At 38.6% G+C, this 20,785-nt stretch overlaps 1 protein-coding gene across 1 annotated transcript in view; it reads right to left on the bottom strand.

The window, feature by feature from the left end:
* Positions 1-20,321, bottom strand: part of rasa3 (RAS p21 protein activator 3) — a 52,585-nt gene extending 32,264 nt beyond the window's left edge. Inside the window, exons 1-2 of the mRNA XM_015403308.1 lie at positions 20,080-20,321; positions 3,387-3,504 (exon numbers count right to left, since the gene is read on the bottom strand). Coding sequence (XP_015258794.1) covers positions 3,387-3,504; positions 20,080-20,134 — 173 coding nt within the window. The 5' untranslated portion in view covers positions 20,135-20,321. The remainder of the gene's footprint in view (positions 1-3,386; positions 3,505-20,079) is intronic.
* Positions 20,322-20,785: the final 464 nt, after the last annotated feature.

A 20,785-nucleotide genomic window follows, 5' to 3' on the forward strand; every position in this document is an offset into this window, starting at 1 on the left:
ATTTCTTCCTAGTTCTTGTTTCCTGGTTTCATGGAATCATAAAACTATGGCGGAAGAACAATGGCAGAAAATAACCCTGATTCTAAAAAGGTTCCTGAAACCCACCTTGAGTTAATCCGAAATAAAAATGAAAACATCGATCTTAAATATTTAATTTGTGTCTGTAGTGAAAACAAATATGTTTCTCAATCAAAAATGAGCGGCAGAGTTTCATGAGTTACCCATTTATCCGATGGGTTTGCTGGTAAGCTCTCTCTAACATTTTTCCCCATCTAGAGGCCAGGGAACAAGCAACCAGACGGTAGCTGTACATTCATGTTCATGTAAGCACCTCTGCCACATGTTTGTCTATATTCAGATGTGATTGATCCGGTCAATTAATCATCTCCCGCATGAAAACAAAGCCTGCAGGTATTTACGTCTTTCCATGAATCATGCAGGGGGAAAAAGGGACTCTACTGCTAACTTTGCCTGCAAAAAAAGGCCTGTTTGTGAGCAGAGGCTGGAAGGCACAGTGGCTCCCACAGTCCGCCTTCTTTAAATGACAACCACAGAAATCACAGCAATAGGAATCTCGTGAGCCGGGCCCTCGGGGCTGCTGCTGTTACTAATTACTGAGTTGTTCCGCTGCATGGCGGACACGATGATAGACAGAGGAGCAGAAGGAGGAATTAGGAGTATGACTCCACTTATCAATGATCTGGCAAATAAATACATTTGAATTTAGCCATTGTATTTTATTTCCTCAGAGAGCGTGTTTTGGAGTTACCTGGAAAAACTCATGTTGATTATCTTTTTTGCCTGTTTTTTTTATTAAGACCTGTTTTTTTAAAGCAGTCACATGATAAAAAACATTCCAGCTAAATAAAATACCAGCTTTCTGTAGAACGTTTTCTTTTTTGCAACAAAAGTCTAAAAAGCATAACCGTATTTTCTTAAACCACTGTGGCTTTAAAGGTGTAGTGGATGATTTTCATGATTTTTTTAAAAGAACCACCCTCTCCACCATAAAAAAAATGCACATGAACCACCCTTTACCTGCTCCCAAGTATGAACGCCTATTAAACATGTGCAAGACCACGAATGAGCCAATTTCCCCTCGTGCACACTCTGTTTAAAAGTTGCTGTTCTCATAGCTCATACAAGCTTACTGTACCAAACGTCCGTCCTAATCCTCAATCACTATACAGAGCAGGAAATATATATAGTGGACTTTATAGTGAACTCAGTTAACTGACCATTCGGACAGAAAATCACTGCTTTTTGCTCCCTGTTGGTCACGTAACTCCTCCTCCACTGCGCAGTACCTGCGCCATCTTTGCCATTAGTCACCGCTGTCGGTTAGCGACAGCCTTTGGCTGTGACAGCAAATCCCATAATGCGGCCTTATGTCAACATTTCACCAGAATGATTGACAATTAGGAGGATCACTTATTTAGATGATCCACCCGAAAATAAAAGATTGTCCTCTATACCTTTAAATTTTAAAAGTGTAAGAAAGCCACATGTTGCAGGTTTCTTCGACTTTTCCAATTTGTACCTCAGATAATAGTGCATCCCTGGAAAAAAAAGTGTTGCAAGTAAATTTCAATTGAAATACTTGTCAAATAAAACAGAAATCAGTCACTGTTTGGGAGGCTGAATGAAACTTTAGATACTCACTTATGGTAAATGTATAATTTTACATTTCTTTTATTAATCTATGGTTAAAATATGAATTTATGAATGGTTGTTTGTCCTGTTTGTCTCTGTGTTGCCCTGCGGTTGACCTGTCCAGGGTGCACCCTGCCTCTCAGCTGTTGACAGCTGGAGATGGGCACCAGCACCCCTCAAGACCCCACTTGGGATAACGCGTGACAGAAAATGGATGGAAGGTTAAAATATGGAAAACCATTGATAGATTTTGTTCTCATCTCCTTTTTCTGACTTATTTAAAGTCTATTCTGCTCCAGCTGCAATGATTTCACTTTGTATATGGGAAGAGAAAGGCGGAGTGCTTGCAACACAGGAATCTCTCAAATATAATCCAATGTTTTCATGAGCATTAGCCACGAGTTTTCCTAAACTATCCACCCAAAAATAAAAGATCGTCCTCTATACCTTCAACTTGTAGTCATTGCAACATGTTAAAACTAGAATAAAATCATCATTATAGTCACATCATTTACGTGTACACGCTATACTTTCATTAGAGTTTAACAAAAAAATATTTTCTTCCGAATCATTAATTTAATATGTTTGGGTATAAATGTGCACTTGCTGTATAAGTCTTCCACTGTAGCTCTCTAAGCTTTTTTATGCTTCTGTTTTCAAAGTAGTGACACATACTGTTTTAAAGAGAGACTGCAGAGCTTATAGTGCATCTCATCTGCATCAATGCCAAAACTTGCTCTCTCCTTTTACCATAAAAAAACTGAAAATGTTCTAATAACAAAAGGCAATGCTCATCTTCAGGGTTTAAAGGTATACCAAACTTGGATAAGCTGCAGTTTAAAAACTGCTTACATTTTCTTTCCAAGCATTACTAAAATTTCAAGTGCTTTTAATTAGATGCAGGAGATTTCGGTCTCCCACAACCTCTAGCTACAAATTAGCAGTCAGCTGACAGACAGAACGCTCTCACTCTTTTCTTCGCTAACAGGTAAGAAAGTTCAGAAATATTTCTGTCTGCAATAAAAAATGAACAGCTATGAAACCGAGGGAGCAGTGATCAATGTTAAAGCTTTTTTCAAAACTATAATTGGGAAGTAAATGTTCAATAATTTACTGAATGCTGGCTGCAAGAGCAGATAGCCAAACTAATTATCCAGCTACTATCAGCACTCAGTGGATCTTTATTATTTATTATCATAAATCTGAGTTACTGTAGCATTAGGGTGTCTTGTGAGAATCCCTTGCTGGACCATCCCTAGATATAGCATAATTTTGGTATAACCAGCACCAAGCTACTGCTTTTATTACTCTACAAATCTCCACAATAGTGTATCCTCTGGGTTTTAAGGAAACGGTCATTGCACTTCACAATCTAGACAAAGCAATTAGTTTTAAACACCTGATAGATGCATCAAGAGGAGCGAGAAGCTTCAGATCTGACTGTAGAAAGGTTTTGATCTATAAAGATGATGGAAATCAAACCTGCTTTTATTTATATACTGCTAAAAAAAAAACAGTTTGAATCAGCTCTTTAGTTAGAAAGTCGGTTGCATCTTCTGCTCTGAGATGATGCAACCAAAACATCAGAAGGAGGAATTTATACAAAATGAGCTTGAGATGTTGCTGGAGTGTAACAACCCTTTTTTTAATGTAGAAAAATAGGGTTCAATGACAAAGACACGAATGAATGAATCAGATGACCAGACAAGGGGAAAATGGGTCTTCAGACACACCAAAGTGACTTTTCCACGATCTTGGTCCTGAAGACCTCTTCTTGGTCCAGGTTGACAGTGCAGTAACAGTCTCGCATCCTGTTTGGCCCTGGATATGGAGGGATGTTTTTTGCTTCCCCTGCACAAAAAAAAGATAAGTGAGAGTAATTTAGAAGTACAGCAAGGGCAAGATAGGGCTGAAACAATTAATCGGATTAATTGTGATCAATTGATTACTGAAGCAATCGTCAACTAATGTAGTAATCGATTAGTCGTTAACTGGAGTATAGAGACTCTAAACATGCCTTTAGCTGACAGAGTGACCCAAGAGCTGTAATTACGGTATATGAACATTTTTAAACAATATATAAAAACATCTTGGATTTAAGATGGAAAAAATATTTTTTCGTCTGTCAATATGCTCTATCCAGAACTCCACAAATGGAAAATCTTTTGTGTCACCTTGTTTAATTCTGTAAAAAAAAAAAATATATTTTTGAGGAACCTTTGGATATTAATCGATTTGCAAAATAACCATTAGTAGCAACAATAATGTAAGATCAAACCTGTTAAAGCTTTAGAAGAATATATGTATAAATATGTGTGTTTTGTGTTTCGGTGCAAATTCAGCTGCACAAAAAAAGTGAGGTTTAATCAAAACTACTGTATCTCACACATACATGTCAGGCTCTCTCTGAGCCACGGTTAACAGAAGGACATGTGAACAGCCTTCTGATATGTTTCGCTGGTCACATCTGTAAATGCATGGGACATTTCCTGAAGTTTTCAGAGTCTCAATCTGTTCATCAGACACGTGTGAACGACAGCACTCCCTTTCACAAAAAATGCTGTCCTGCCACCCACTGAGACACACAAACACGACGCAAAGGTGCTTCATGAAGCGGTGGATCCACTGGTCTTCTCTGTATTGTGTTTCTTTCCACCCTGGGGACCCTGCTGTCTTTACTTACACATATGTTAAGAAACGCTTTCAGTGTTTTCTCCAGTAACGCACCATCTGTTAAGTAACCCAATGCAGCCTTGTCTGGCTGTTTTATTAAAGCCATTAAGAAGTTACTAATCTAAGAGCTACAAAGGAACCAATTTTAAAAACATTGGGGATCTAAAAAAAAATCTAAATATCTGAATACATCTTGCTTTTAATTATACATTCATCAACCTGTTAGGGTTACAGTTAATTCATAAAGAGCCTTAGTAATTATCTCAGTGATTTCTTTTAAACAGCAGCTGCCCACAAAGGTATAAAATCCTATAAGATGATTAAAAAAAATAATAATAATTTATAGTGGAGATAAAAAGCCCTGTGAGTAAAACTTTATCATATTAACTCAATTAAACCGGGTGTAAGATTATAGGCCTGAGTAAAAATAACACAAAAATAGAAAAATCCATCACATCATCAAAGTGGTGCTATTTGAAACAGAAACCAATCAATCAATTTTAGTGCTGCAAAAAGGATTTTTACAGTTATTACAATAATTAAAGATACATTTTTACTGTAAGTTTTAAAATAGACTTTTTATTTAACCCTTTAATTCTAAAAAATGGTTTGATGAGCAGACTTCAGTAATTGTGTGTTGATAAATTGCAGGAATTAGAGCCAAAAGTGCTAACATAAAAATGGTTTGTGCCATTTGATACTGTACCCATGCTAATGGTTAGCAGAACCCCTCTGATCCACAGCATATTTTCATATCGATAATGTGTAGTCACATTGTCAAAGACAACACAACTAGAATTGTGTAAATTTTACAGTTTTATCTGACCCGTTTAAACATTTACAGCCTCTACGGCATTCAGCGCTCACGTATCACCTTTGGTAAAGCTGGTATGCTATTTGTTAATGGCATATACCACTTTTCAACTAATATATACAATTTTCCCATTTTTGGCTTCTGCTGTCACTCATATATAAGCCTGCAGTCTATTTTCCCTCATGTATTTCTGGTCGGAATTTCCTGTGGATGTGACGCCATGTTAAATGGGTTTAACCTGCCAAACAACTGAAGCTCACCAATGGCAACTCCACGTAAGGTGAAGAAAGTTAAAAAAAAATAAATAAATAAATTAAAAAAAACTGTTAAGTATGTGGGTAACCTGGGAGAATGAGCAGAAGGGTGTTGCAGTTCGGGGTTTTGGCCACAGGTGGCAGTATCATTAAAACTCTGTGATGCTGCTTTAAAGAGAAGAGGATGGAGAAGATATGTAAGGTAATAGTTTCAACAACTCTGCTTCTTTTATATAATTATTGTAGCTTGATACACAGATGCAAGAAATGTCAGAATAAAAACAGAATAATTTTTGTAATATTATCAGGTAAACCCTGTTATAGATTACAGAAGAAAAAAAAACCCAGGAAAAAGAGTATAAGAGGAATTTGAAATGTGTTTTTCCTGTAAGTTGTGGAAAAATTGTGGCATGATTCTTTCAGCCAGCTGACTGACAGCGTGCAGCAACATTTGGGGAGGGGAAGCACTGTGGGCTTAATATCAGAGATAACTCCTTTCTGTTTGGTCTCTACTCAATAAAATGACGTTAAACCGAGAAAAAAAAAAAAGAAAAAAAAAACGCATGACAGGGATCTCTACCTGATCTAAAACCTCAGCTTGGTAAATCTTGTTAAGCCTGGACAACGGTAACACGCTCATGACTGGTTGAATCCTATTTTGATAACAACAACCACAGATAAACCTCTGAGCCCCTATGCTGCTGTGACCTTAAAGCAAAGAAGAAACAAACTTTCGCTTAAGAAAGCCACTTCTTAACCAACCAGTTTAGAGTTACTTCAGCAGGAAGCAGTGGGCATGTGCTTGGTTACAGCCCCTGCAGCTGAACCTGAATTGGAAAAGGGGAAAATGTTGACATTTGACACTAGACAGCCCTCTGCAACACAACAAAACAGCTAATCTGCTCATGGATTACGGACAGCATTTGTCCTCGCTGTATTCCTGCTTGCAGACGTAGCAGACCCAGAGGACATTTCAATTACTTTGCTTTCTTAGCACATAGACGAATGACCCCCCCCCCAACCTCCATGTATTAAACTAACAAATTAGGAATTAACAGTTCTAATCTAATCCAATCATTATCACTTTCCTACAGTTTAGCTGAAACATATCTAGTTTGTACATTTTGGAAAAAACCTGGAGTTTTATGCAAGGCTGATACAATACCTGTATGTTACCCCCTGCAACAAGATGCAATTGTATCACTATCTTTCATTTCCCACTTTAATAATGACAAAGCTATCTGTCTGAGACAAGTACTGCAATCAGAGTGACAAGATTTCTAGATATGGTGTCTCCAGAGCACGGAAGGCAACTGTGAAACACGGGTAAGAGGAGCTGAAGGGATAAACTGCACTCTGTGGGGTTTCAGATACAGCAGCATTATGACGGCTTCTCTGGAGACAGATTCATGCCCTGCATGAACCATTGCACAACAGCTCGTGATAACAGCATTCATTCACAATGGAAGCAGACACCTGAGCTGTACTACACAACACACTTCATTGCTTCAACTTGTAGACTGCAGCTCTTACGTCGGAGATGACGATACCTGCTTTTATCTCTGCTTTTACCCCTTCAGTTGCATCTGCTATTAGATTCTCATCATCTCTGCTTTTCTGTCATCTATTCTCCAATTTTTATTTTCATCACCAACCAGTAATCTCTCTCATTCACTCCATGCTGTTAAATTCCCTTTAATCTTGTTTTTTTTTTCCACCCACCAACACTCATTCATGATCTGTGAGATGCCTTGATTGGATTGCAAGCATCCAGGTCGTCCAAAATGCCACAGGATTACTAACGCTTTCTTTGCTCTGTGTGCGTTTTAAAGACTCAACTTACCAAAGAAAGAAGAAAAAAATAACAGCAGCAAACATAGACAGCAAAAAAGTGTTTTTTAAAGCATCCACCTGCAACACATTTCAAATGCTTTTAGATATTTAACGAACAATCATTTTTTTTACCTTTCATTTATGGGTTAATAAAGTAAAGTTAATAAATGTAATGAACAAGCAAACAAAACAAACATATATTCTTCTTTAGATAAAACAATATATGCCAAGCTTTTGTCCTTTGAGCATGTGTCAAAAATTTAGCTTGATGATTAAGAAAATAATTTGGAAATTCTTTGGATCCATTTTGCCACTGTAACACCAAAAAATATATTTTTCCAGTACAATTAAAAAGGATGATAAAATTGCTTAATCGCCAAGATCGCCACATTTCTGCCTTTATGTTTAATAATATATATAACATGCAGCAAAACATTGTGGGTTATATACTTTAGAAATGTCTCAGATGCTAGCAAATTACTAATACTTGGATATATTATATTTTATCTTTGGAATTAAGTAAAAGTACCTAGCTGGATAGCTATTGATATCCTGATATATTTTAACAGTTTGTATGAATAAAAGAAAATGTTAAGGTTACTGCAAAATTTAATATTTAGGAGCATGCTGATTAATTACTTCTTATTTAAATGTAGATGTTCTTAACTTTGTTATATTTGGGACTTTGATTTAAGGTATATGATCAGAAGGAATAGTAGCTGAATATGATTTCATGTAGAAAAAATGGTTTATTAGTACTTCTGGTGGTTCATACATGGTATGTAAACATCATTCTTTATCTATGGTGGCCAAAAACACTAAAATACACTGGGTCTTATCTCAAAAGGTTTTAAATAAAATAACTGCATGTGCAATAAGTGGGTATGTTGCAGGTGATCTACAAAGACCGCTTGTGCAAATGGTAAGAAGGGCAAACCGCCCTAATAAAAAGCAGAATTTATATCATACCAGCAGTTTTAGTGGCTGTAAAAAAGATAAAGTTTTATGTCAAGAAGTTGGAGGTAGAAGTATTTTATAATTTATTATTATTATGTGCATTATGAATAATAAAATAAAGTGTCTCAAAGTACTAAAACCAAAAGTGAAAAAATAGAAATATGAAAATAACAAAAGTTAAATAAAAAAAGAAATGCTCAACAAATGGATTTAGCTCAACCAACTCCTTTCAACAGCCGACCCAATATATTGCAAATTAGGTTAGGCCCATAATAATTTCGTAACACTTAACTGTGGTTTATGCGAAACTCATTAAAGAAAATTGAAGGGAAACAAAAAGAGTCTTTTAGAAGTTAGAGATGCAAACGTTCAGGCTCCCACAACCAAAATATCCCTTCACAGGGTCTGTGACACATTCTCTACAGTGGGTTCTAATCATATAGTTTATTTTTCTGCAAAGATGACCAAATAATTAGGTTCAGTCATGTTTTACGGTTGGATTTAATAGCATATAGTAGTGCTTCCTCTTGTATGAATTTGTGCCTGCTTTCTTCTTCATTGAACGGAGTGGTGGCCTAGTAGTTAGGGGATACAGCTTTGAATCCTGAGGTTGTGAGTTCAATCTCCCACAGACTGCCACTCTGGCTCCCTGAGCAAGACCATTAACCCCACACTGCTCCCCGGGCGCCGCACAATGGCAGCCCACTGCTCACCAAAAGGATGGGTTAAATGCAGAGAATTAATTTTGTTGCTCTGTACTTGTGACAGTGGAATGACAATAAAGTTTAATTCTATTCTATATCCTTAGCACCACACACCCAATAAAAATTATTTTGCATGTGTCGTCCGCTAAATTGCACTCATAAATCACTTTGCACTTTCCATGAAGATTTGCTCTGTGTGTTTAAAGATGTTTGCATGCCAACCTTTGGAAGATCATTGCTCAATATGTTTTAATTCTAAATATCCTGGTCAGCAAGTTAAAAGGCTCTCTGGATTCCAGATTAGTCACAAGAACATGGTAAAGCTCTGAGTCACCCTTTTCCAAGATCAAATTTCAAAATACAAAATATAATTTCTTAGGCTGAATATCACAGTGTCATTTAACCCAGTTGTTGAATGAACACAAGAGAATGTGGGGTTTTCTCTCAAGATATTATCTGTAGAAGCACAGAGGACTATAAGAAAGAGAATTCTGTTATTTTATGCTAGTTTATATTTAGCTTTGCTATGCTTACAGAAATGTTCAAAGGTTTCATTTTAGTCTTGACCTCTGTAAAGAAAGACATGAGGCAGCCTATTATGAGGAAACAGTCATGGAAGGTGGAGTGTTTCTGAAATCAGGGTGGATAGTTCAGGTTTAAGATGTTGTTTTTTTACCTGGGTGTGCTAATGAATGAATAAAGTAATAATTTGTAAAATTTTATTTGATAAAGCATTCATCAGTTTACAATTTACTTAAAGGAATAGTACACCCAAAACATGATTAGCCTTCATTTTCTACTCACCCCCATGCTGAACAACACTCTGGAGTACTTTTTTGATATCTCAAATGCATCTGGAGATCTGGGAGGCTTCTTGCTGTCTGCTGACATTCAAATAATGGAGGTCTATGGTGACCGAGACAGAAAGGTCCATAAAAGTCCACAAAAACGTGTCAATATTCCTCCATACTTCTCGTCCAATGTAATCCAAGTGTCCTGAGTGGGTAGCATCCAGAATTTACTCAAAACGAAGTCATTTAGAACGTTTTAGAGCCTAAACAGTAGTGTATAGGATTTCCTCATAGCGCCCCATGCGCGCTCACGATTCTACGGAAGCCGGCAGACCAAACCGGAAGAAAGTGCGCATTCAGCGTCTGCTCTGCCGATAATGCAAGCGTAGAAGAAGAAATGTGCTGTTTACCTGTGCAAAGAAAGAAACAACGAAAGAAAAATGTCTGAAAACTTCAGTGTTGAGGAAGAGCATGAGTTCTTTGCCGAGCTGAATGCGCTGGTTTGGTCTGCCGGCTTCCGTAGAATCGTGAGCGCGCATGGGGGCGCTATTAGGAAATCCTATACACTACTGTTTAGGCTCTAAAACGTTCTAAATGACTTCGTTTCGAGTAAATTATGGACGCTACCCACTCAGGACACTTGGATTACATTGGACGAGCAGTATGGAGGAATATTGACACGTTTTTGTGGACTTTTATGGACCTTTCTGTCTCGGGCGCCATAGACCTCCATTATTTGAATGTCAGCAGACAGCAAGAAGCCTCCCAGATCTCCAGATGCATTTGAGATATCAAAAAGTACTCCAGAGTGTTGTTCAGCATGGGGGTGAGTAGAAAATGAAGGCTAATCATGTTTTGGGTGTACTATTCCTTTAATCTTATTGCAACATTTGCCTAAAGGTCAGATCTTTGCAGAAAACATCTTTGGATGCTGCTTTCATTTTCTATTAGCAAATAAGCTTGATTTCACTTTCTTGTATTTTTGGGTGTTTCCCTTTTTTCATTTCTCTCTCCATTATGTGCTGTTTGCCCGCCCCCCCACATAGCACCAAATTGACAGATGAACAGCAGCTTTTGGTATTTCTTTAACCACTGATGCAGCTGTCCCTGGAGAATATCTTACCACGGTATCTGAACAAAACAGGCCAAGACACACACTTGGCACAACTGTGAGAGCAAACATGAGGGCCTGGAGCAGAAACGCAGCAAAACAACGGTGACAGGAGCAGGGCAAATTGACATGTTTGACTCTCCTCATCAGGAAAAAAGCGCAGAGAGAGGAAGAAAACGAGGGAAACCAGAGCGACTGAACAGACGCAATTGGATGCACTGAATGCGTAGCTTTGTCCCCCCCCCGTCTGTCGACTAATTCCAGTTGCTGCACTCAGTGTGTACAGTTACAAACGTGCTACTGAACCGTTACTCTAATCTTGTCTGACATGAACACGTTCAAGGATACACAGGCGTGAATGCTTTCAACTCAACAAGCAGGCCGGGAGAACACAGACTTTAAGACAGGGAAAGAGGGGGAGGAATGATTGTCACACACACACAGAAAGAATTACAAGCAGTGGCCTCAATCGAGTGTAAGGAAGAAGGAAGACAGCAGAGAAGGAGAGAAAAGTCAGCCATATAGAAAACTGGAGAGCAGTTCGCTTGGTAGAATGCTACAACAGGAAATGAGATGAGGAGAAAGGAATTTCAACGGGATCCAAGGCGAAGTTAAAAAGCAGCGAGAACAACCCAGTCACCCCAGAGAGTGAGTGAATGCGGGGGCGATTACAGCGAGAGACACCGTGAGAATGGAAACCAGGAATGAAACCTGCTTATATTGTACCACCGGTGTTGTTCCTTTGATGTTTGTACGAAGGAGGCATAACAAGAATTGAAACCAAACTGGAGGTCATTACTGTCATTCTGAACATGACTACACATAAAAACATTCACGCACACAACAGGAAAAGCTCCTCCATATGCTTCTGGCCTCAAGGGACCGCTTCCTTTATCATACAAATGGGTAGAAATTACATTGACAAGGTAATATCTCATAGCAAATGTACTTTAACAAACATTTGACCAAACTTTCTGACTGCAGGATGTATTTGCACTTATTCAATGAGAGGAGGAAGCAAAAGTATATATATTTTATTTAATTTTTTCGGGACAGTAGGCCGATAGGAAAGGGGGTATGAGAGAGGGGGAGAGACACGCGGCAAAGGACCACAGCCCGGATTCCGACCCGGGTCGTCCACGTCGAGGACTAAGGCCTCCGTACATGGGTCGTGTGCGCTAACCACTGCTCCACCAAACCACGCCGAAGCTAAAGTATGTTTATGTATAATTTAAGTTACCCAACCCCAGGAGTTGTGGAGGCTCTGGTTAAAGACTGCAAACATCACCATCTCAGGGGTAAACCAGGATACAGTTACTGATCAAACTCCTTCTTTGTTCCAGAGCCGCCTAGAGCTAATGTTCACACAAGTCTGTAGTTCTCAATGGAAAACTTGAGTATAACAGAAATAAACGACACACACACACACACACACACATTCTGCCATCGTAGTGAGGACCATGTGTTGACTAACACTGACTTCCAATAATTTTCAGTCATTTTTAACCCTTTCTTCACCCTAACCTTAAACCTAACCCTAAACCTAACCATTACCAATGCATACCTCACCCTACACCTAACCAGCTGACACCTTAGCCCTAAACCTAACCATTACCAATGCATACTTTACCCCACACCTAACCCTAACCAACTGATACCTTAGCCTTAAACATAACCATTAGCAAAATAGCATGTGAGGACAGTCAAAATGTCCTCACTTTGCAATAACTGGTCCCTAATTTGATGGTGAAATTGGAAAAATGAACCTCACTCTGAGGGAAAGACAGGTACACACACACACACACGCACACACACATACGTTTCCGTATAATATAACACTACAGGGAGAACATTTTTTTTTTTTTTACGTCTCGTCGAGGTGAAAACCTGCTGTGTTTATGCAGGACATGACCTTTTAAAACAGCGTGGTGTCACTAGTGCGGTTAGCAGGAGAGAGGCTAAACTCTACGCCCTGGTCAGGATGCACTTTAACTCCTAACACAGCCTCCAGGCTTCATTCAAGTTTAAATAATTCTCAGAAGACTTTCAGCTTGTTCAAACCTATCATTTCTCTTCTTTTCATAACCTTTCAATGCGTCTTAATGGATGCAGAGTTTAAATCTTGTGATAGTCTTTGCAAGCTGATTAAAAAGCATGTGCTGATTGTAAATTCTTAAATGTGGCTAACTTGCATTGCTGGTTTTGAGAGGGTATGGAAACACGATTGCAAAACCTTATTTAACCAGTGTGCGGTCAGCCATTTCCTAACCAGTGACTGAAGTCACTTTTACAAATAACATGCTTTCGACATCTCACTCTTCTTTCTCGTTCCACTGAACGGTATGTCTGATGTTTTCCTTCATGTGTCATTACTAGCAGGTAGAGGTCGTGCAGCAGGGCATGTGAAGGACGTACCGAAGGAGCAGCCCTTTATTTACCTCCACTGACCCTGCATGCTGGGTCTACGCCGACAATTCTCAGTATTCCTGGTACTGTGTTCTCACTGAGGACACATTAGTGACACATTAGGAGAACAACCCGGATTATTGCACCAGCCTCAAGCTGCTCAACAGTCAACACGCAATGCTTATGAGAAACCTCCAGGACAACCTCGCCTTCTAGGACAAAATGGAGAAATTGGCCTTTTTTTTTGTCTCTATAAGAGTTTCACGGCCGACACCACGTGGTTCCCATCCCTTTTTGATGAAAAAGAAATGTGGAAACCTGCGGCAGCCGGCTGCCAAGTCCAGGACGAATGCCTCAGTCACTGTAACCAAATTTTTCCCCTCCAGCCTGAACCGCCTGAAATCAGCCACCCACTCTCCATTTATTTCCTGGACCTCTAGCACATTAGACCCTCTCTGCACACAATGAGTAATCTAGTATTCTTTCCACTCTACATCAAACACCTATTTTCACTACATCCAAATATTGCACTTGTGTTGCAACAACATCATTAAATAGTAACAAGCCTGTGCTGTGCCAACATTGCAAAGCCTGTAAAAATAGTTAATGTCTAGCAGTTAAAAAAGAAAAGAAATGATTTATCCAAGATTCAGACAGCATTATGTATTTAGATTTTGTTATAAACACAAAAGGACAAAACTCACAGCAGGAAAATGGAAATATTTACAAATGAATAACTAAAAACCAATTTGGTTATGTAACCTTTTTTTCCACTGATGTGTCTATTATGCCACCTAGAACACAAAACATGCTTTCTTTGACCACTGAGCTTAAAAATCTCCCCTTTTCTTTCTTTTCTTTTTTACATAAACAATAAATAAAAGTGAAATAAAGGGAATCCCTCAGAGCAAATCCACAGAACATCGACTTTCAGTGCTTTGAAACCAACGCTGTTGGTTTAAAACCCCACATATTTTCTGTTTTGGTTCAGCCTCAGAGCTCACATCAGGAAATTCTGGTTGTTTTTAGTAAGAAACTGCAGTTTCCTCCACATATAACTGAAATGAAACACCATATGTGCAAAGAAATGAACAGCTGGTGAGCAGAAAGGGACAGAGGTTCTTTGGTTTCTTTGCTCTACCTGTTTAATATCTGTGCGATTTTATTCAAAGAAGCAACAATAGAAAAAGATAACATTATACATACAATGCCAAACAGAGTGTTAAAGGTCATTGTAGGGAAATCTATAAATCAATTTTTCCCAGCAAGTTAATAGAATTAACATTTTTTTATTGCCAGCAACAAGCTCCCAGAGTATAAACACCTAGATATTTGACCTAGCATCACTGTGCTGTCTGAGTGCCGGTTATTCAAAGGGAGTCTTCTATGTTCAATATTCCTCCTACTTTGTTGAAGGCTACCTGCAGAAGTACTGCAGTCAAGTTTCAGGATCTGTCATGTAAACAGGTTAGCGTTTTCCCTTTCAACCTGAAAGCTTCCTCTCTCTGAAAATTCCAACAGCACTAAAAAAGACACAGACTAGAAGGCTGCAACTAACGATTATTTTGCAAATCGATTAATCCGACGATTATATTTTGGATTAATCGATTAGTAATCGGATAGTGAAAGGTTCCTTAAAGAAGATTTTTTTACTTAATTAAACCAGGTGAAACTAAAATGTTTCTACTTGAGGAGTTCTGGATGGAACATATTGAAAGACGAAAAAGTTGTATTTTTTTACAATTTTGATATAATTACAGCTCAAAGTGGGTTGCTCTGTCAGCTACAGGCATGTTTTAGAATCTATACTCCATTTAAAGATTAATCGATTACTTAAATTGGTGGGTGGTGGAACATTCTTAGGTTTGGCAACCTCACCTTGACCTCTAAACATTCTTCTTGTTATAGTAGCAATAGAATAATATATTTGTCTGATCTGATGGTACAATGTTTCCCCAGATAGGATATTGCTCTTCCTAAGAATTCCCAAATATGTACACCTCTTTTTTACAATCCCTACTGTAACTTTCACAGGACTCGTCTAAAAATGATCAGGATATCCAGTTAGTTAACGTAGGTTATTTCTTTGCCTTTCATAAGTTAGTAGGGGTTTAAATGATAATCGTTTTGTATCAATGCATCGATCCAACAGCCGATGATCCGATGCATCGACACGTCCGCAAGAGTATTGATTCATTTTTTTTTTCCTCCGGCCTATTTTTAGCCATTTGCTCCAGGACGTAAGTCTGATTCCTGTGCTGCGGTGGCACTAAACCAATTTTGCCCTCCTACCTTGCTTCCTTTAGCCACTACCCTTTCAACTTGCACACACAGACTCGCATAAACACAGAGGCATTATTATTTTTCAGTGAATGAGGTTTTCATAGCTTTGCTACTTCTGTTATTTGCTGTTGTTTCCTCAAATAAAATGCATAACAATATTACAGCTTTCACTGATTTATTTCAAATTTGAAACATTATCTAGCCTGTAAGGTAAAAAAACAAAACAATAAAACAATTAATTGAATCGAATCATGGCATATTCTTGAGTATCGAAAATAATCGAATCGTTCAGTCAGGAAATTGATACTGAATCGCCATGATGGGTGTGATTTAAACCCCTATAAGTTAGCATGAACAAATTCATCTTGTGGTGAATTTTACTTTGATATATGTAAGGAAATCGTCTTCTTCTTGTGACTACACCTTTGGATGCAAAGAGTTTGCTACCTTATGAATTTAATGCACCATAAATCATTAGTTTTCATTAACCCCTTGACACATTTATGTGTTTTATTGTCTTGAAGTAGTTGCCAAATGTAGACTGGGACATTGCAAATGTGTAAAAAAGTTATAACAGTCAGTAATAACTTTGTTATTTGTCTTACCAGAAACAATGAGTTATATTGGCTGTTTGCAGAAAACAAAAGTTTTGTTGTCATGGGGTTAAAAGTCTTGTACAGTAACTATGTACGTAGTTTGGGCTAATAATGCTCAAAAAGACAGCAATGGGTCCTTTAGCAATGACCTGCCAGAAGCTAAGTTAGAGATACCAACTTATTTTAAATTTCCTAATAAGTAGATGCTGAGTAATATGAGGCATTATGATGTTTCATGTGTGTCAGTGTTTGTCAATGTTGCTCACTGCAACATAGCGGCCAAATGCACATATGTTGCAGTTAATTAGCCCTGACTCCAGCTGTGCCACTGAGAATTCCCGTCTCTCGGCGAGCTGAGTCGCTGACAGATGAAGCGCAGTCTGCTCCTGAACGTCAGACACCACCTCTGTCCCCCCCGCCACCTCGATCTGCATCTCTCTACATCTGCTTTGAATTAGCTGGTTACCATGCAGGAAAAAACAATTCTTTTGTAGCCTTTTCCAGCCAATCAGGAAGTGAATTGGGGGGTAGTTTCCTGTTTCCTGTGTTCCCCCCAGACGCTACGGACTCAGGTCCAGTAGTCCTGATCAGTTTCCGACATTCGTTTGTTCCTCCTGGGAAGCCGAGTATTCATCACCTGGCAGGCTGTAAGAACTAGCACTCTTTCTCAGAGTAGATGGCGGGGTTTAAGCTCTGAGTCATCTGCCAACCGAAGCATCACGCCAAAAAGACAAGGCTGTGATGAAAACAATGTGATGCGGGCGTTTCATAGACATTATAGGGAGCAGAGCACTGCAGGGATCAAGAGCATGTCTGCTGCTTGGTAACAGCATAATGTAAACTCTGCTGTCGTCAGTGAACAACATTATGAGGAACTCCAACTAAGGCTTTGAAAGTTATGACAACATAACGGTTTCTTATTAACATCAGTAACGAATGCAGACTCACAGGTGCTTTTCATCTGGTAACATGGTAGGTGAAAGAAACTTCCTAATGGACAAATTTCAGAAAAATAGTAAAAATAGTAAAGATTAAAGGTCCACTTAAGGTGCTAATGACAAACTTATATTTTAATAAGGCAAAGTGTTGTACAGGTATTATGGGTAGTAGATTTTACCATCAGATTATAGAAAGCAAGTGCCAGCATGAGATGTTCTCAGTATGAGAAACATTGGTAAAAATATCAGTTGTATTGTATCGCATTATAAAGTGCAGACTTTAGGGATACATTTATTTTTATCATTTTTTTTTTTTTTTATAACAACTGGTCTTGTACATTGTTAACTGTACTTTCAAATGTGTAATGCACATTTAGTTTCCAAATATGTCGTATTCAACAGGTGGAGTCTATGATTCGCTTGACTTGTTCCAACATTGCAAGGACTTTTAGTCAAAGGAAAATAAATATCTAAAATGTTTGTTATTTTGTAATAAAGCTTTTAAAACACCAATATACCTTGATACTGCCTACCTGCCCGTTTACAAGCGATATCAACAATTAAACATTAATGTAAAGTAATAAGCTCCTGCTGTCAATACGCTGCTGAAGACGACTGATTTTAAGGGAAGTGCAGAAGTGAAAACTCCCAAAACTTCTGGTTTAAACCAGGAAGTCTTCCATATCCTTCGGAAATTAGAACTTGGATTTGGAAATCACAGCAAAACTGACTGAACAACACAGCAGACCTAATCGGGTAAGGAGTGCTATTGAGTACTATCAGCAAACGTTCAAACACTTTAACATGTTTACTAAAGGAGGTGATGTAGTGTGACGCTGCATCTGTTCAGGATTGATGAACATAAAAATCCTCACAAGTTTAAAAAACAAAAAGTTAAAATACATTTTACTGCAGCCATTACTATATTTTGAAGCAAGATATGCAAAACATTTTGAATTTGGGTTGTTAGGAAACCTCTGATAATGGATGTTGATTTGTAGTCTGATTGTTTATGCCACAAATATGGAACTTTAGACTTAATAATAAAACCAAGTCTGTAATTAAACTCTATCTACTGTGAATTAATTCTTTTTTATTTTTCTAAAACATAAGTAATAATGTAATACCCAGTCCTTGTAAATGAATGTATGCTTCCTTTAAAAGCAAGAACTTAATTTGTAAGTGAAAACTGAGATTTTGACGACAAATCAGCCGCTGATATAACACATTGTTTAAGCAGTAAGCAGATGAGATTTATTCATTTTATTTAGTTTAAAAGAGGTATATTTGTTAATTAAATTAAGGATTTTTCCTGCTGTGCCTTGGCACCTCAATCTGAAAAGATGAGCTGTGGGGTACAGATGGACAAATCTCCCATTCATCGCAAGCGCATCCATGAACCTTACGGAGACAAACAATGGTGCATGCAGACACACCTCCACTTAAGATGAAATGATATTCACTTTAACTTAACGTGCACAAATTTGCAGCGGAAAACCTGAATACTTGGAGAAAAAAATCAATGCACCCATGCAGATGAAAACATGCAAACTCAGCACTAAAGGGCCTGAACATCCAGGACCAGAGCAGAGGGTGCCTTGAGACAGACACTGCTAATCAGCAATCCCTAAATGTTGTCTTTTTCATATTTTTTACTGCAGTAAATGACTTTAGACAATAAACGAGGGACACAAAAAGCTGCGGATTAGGTTACTGTCAATCAGACAATTGTTCTCCACATACCTGTTACATCACAAAATAATCCAGCACAGCAATCTAGTAGGTAAATGACTCTATAAAATAATAGTCGCAAAGCACCTTTTTATTTTAGACCTGAAAACAGGGTATCAAAGCACAAATTATCCTGAACTGTTCAGTTTTTCTTTACAGGAAAACCAAGCAGCAGCAAATTCAAAAAAGAAAATCATAGTTTCCTTATTATTAAAGCTATTTCAGAACAAAACAACATAAATCTGCTCATCGGGCAGGTAATAAAAAAACATTAGCTTCACACACACATTAAAAAGAGGCTGAATGCATTGTTCAGTGCCCAGTGATGCCTGGCAGTGCAGTGCAGCCTCACAGCTTGCAAGAGTGTTTGTTGTCTTTTTTCTTTGGAGCCCATCCCGTCTGTTGCATGTTTGGACTCCAAACTGGACAGGATGGACTGGGTGCCAGATATCAGTCAGTCCCATACTGACCTAGGATGACCTTTACAGCAAGAATGACATGCTTCTAACAGAATGACATTCAAAAGGAAATGATATGAGAAAGTTATCTGTAATTGTTTTCAGATAAATGGTTGTACAAACTAAGACTGTGGCTCTGATCACTGAGTCCTTGTTAATTTATAATTATTAACCTTTATTAGACACTGTGCAAAAGTGGAATGCTGCATTCTTTAGGATGATTTGATCACTTTATGCAAAGCGCAAACACAGCTGCATTCAAAAAAACTGATCTCTGATATCATGCTCTATAACAACTCACTGTTACATACACAAACATGCAACGCATGCCTGTTCCCAAAATAAAGATCCTGGTTGGAAAGCAGGGTTAACAATCAGAGAGTCCTGCATGCATTTGGATGGAGCAGAGAAAAACACTGGCGTGCAATTAAAAAGAAAGGCTGCTTGTAATTAAGGGGTAACAACGATATCTGTGGCCCCTAAAATGTGCAGGAATAAAAGCATCTGGAAACACGCAGCTGTGGAGCCTTTATGTCTGTTCCAGTCTGTTCACATAGGTTCAAGTTTAACACATTATCTGGATCCAAACGCCAGGTGCCAAATTCCCACATTCTCCCCCCTCCATGCTTTGGGATCATGCAGTTTCTGTCCGTTTACTTTCTCCTTTTTTTTCTTCTTTTATCCTTATTTGCTGTCTTACTTTTAGTGCAAAGAGGGTCCAATGTGTGCTGAATTACAATAGCAGGCAGAACCCCTCCTATCTGGACCCGTCCTGTCTCCAGCCCTCATCTTCCCTGTCCTCTCTATAAACAAGGATCCATCGATCCAGGCGCTCAGAATGGGGGGTAGGGATCTTTTTTGGTTTTATTCTTCTTACCTATTTTTATTTTGACGCTCTGAAAGACCCGAAGACCTTCTTCTTCCACCGCCATAGCTTCACTGTAGATCTGTAGAGCTTAAATGAAGGCTATATTCCCCCACAGCCGTGCTTTCTGGCCTCTCCAGCTCTCGGTTATTCCAGAGGCTTTGCGCATCTATGTTCTCCGGGCAGCGATCATTCTCCGGTCCGAACGCAGCTCCTGCTGTCGCTGAAGATCCAGTGAGCGGATTGAGCTCCAGCGCCGCTGCAGCAGCAGCAGCGGTGGTGCAGAAACAGGAGGGGGAGGGGCCCCATACAAAACCGCCCACAGACGGATATGGGGGGTGATCCGTGCCCGGCAGGGGCTGGAAAGGAGGAAAGGCAAGTTATCCCAGAAGAGCAGGGAAAGGCAGGATGTCATCAACTGGTTTAATACATATGAACTAGATTACGCTGGGATTAAGTGATGAGAAATGCAGTTCTTCTGGATGCACTGTTTCACTATATACAATGATTCTCTCAAAAGATTCATTAACTGAATCATTTAGTTCATGCAAACACAGGTTGGGTTTTAAACTTACCGTAAACTTGCAATAAGTATTTTTTCAGTCATGTTTACAGAAATATTTTCTGGACTTTCACTGCATTTTCTGTTTTTCTTGACATCTAAACTAAGCAATAAGCATGAAATTAGTGGCATTACATGTTCTTTTAACAGCTTTTA

The sequence above is a fragment of the Cyprinodon variegatus genome, unplaced genomic scaffold (assembly GCF_000732505.1).
Source record: "Cyprinodon variegatus isolate N-32 unplaced genomic scaffold, C_variegatus-1.0 Scaffold1477, whole genome shotgun sequence".
Lineage (NCBI taxonomy): Eukaryota > Metazoa > Chordata > Actinopteri > Cyprinodontiformes > Cyprinodontidae > Cyprinodon > Cyprinodon variegatus.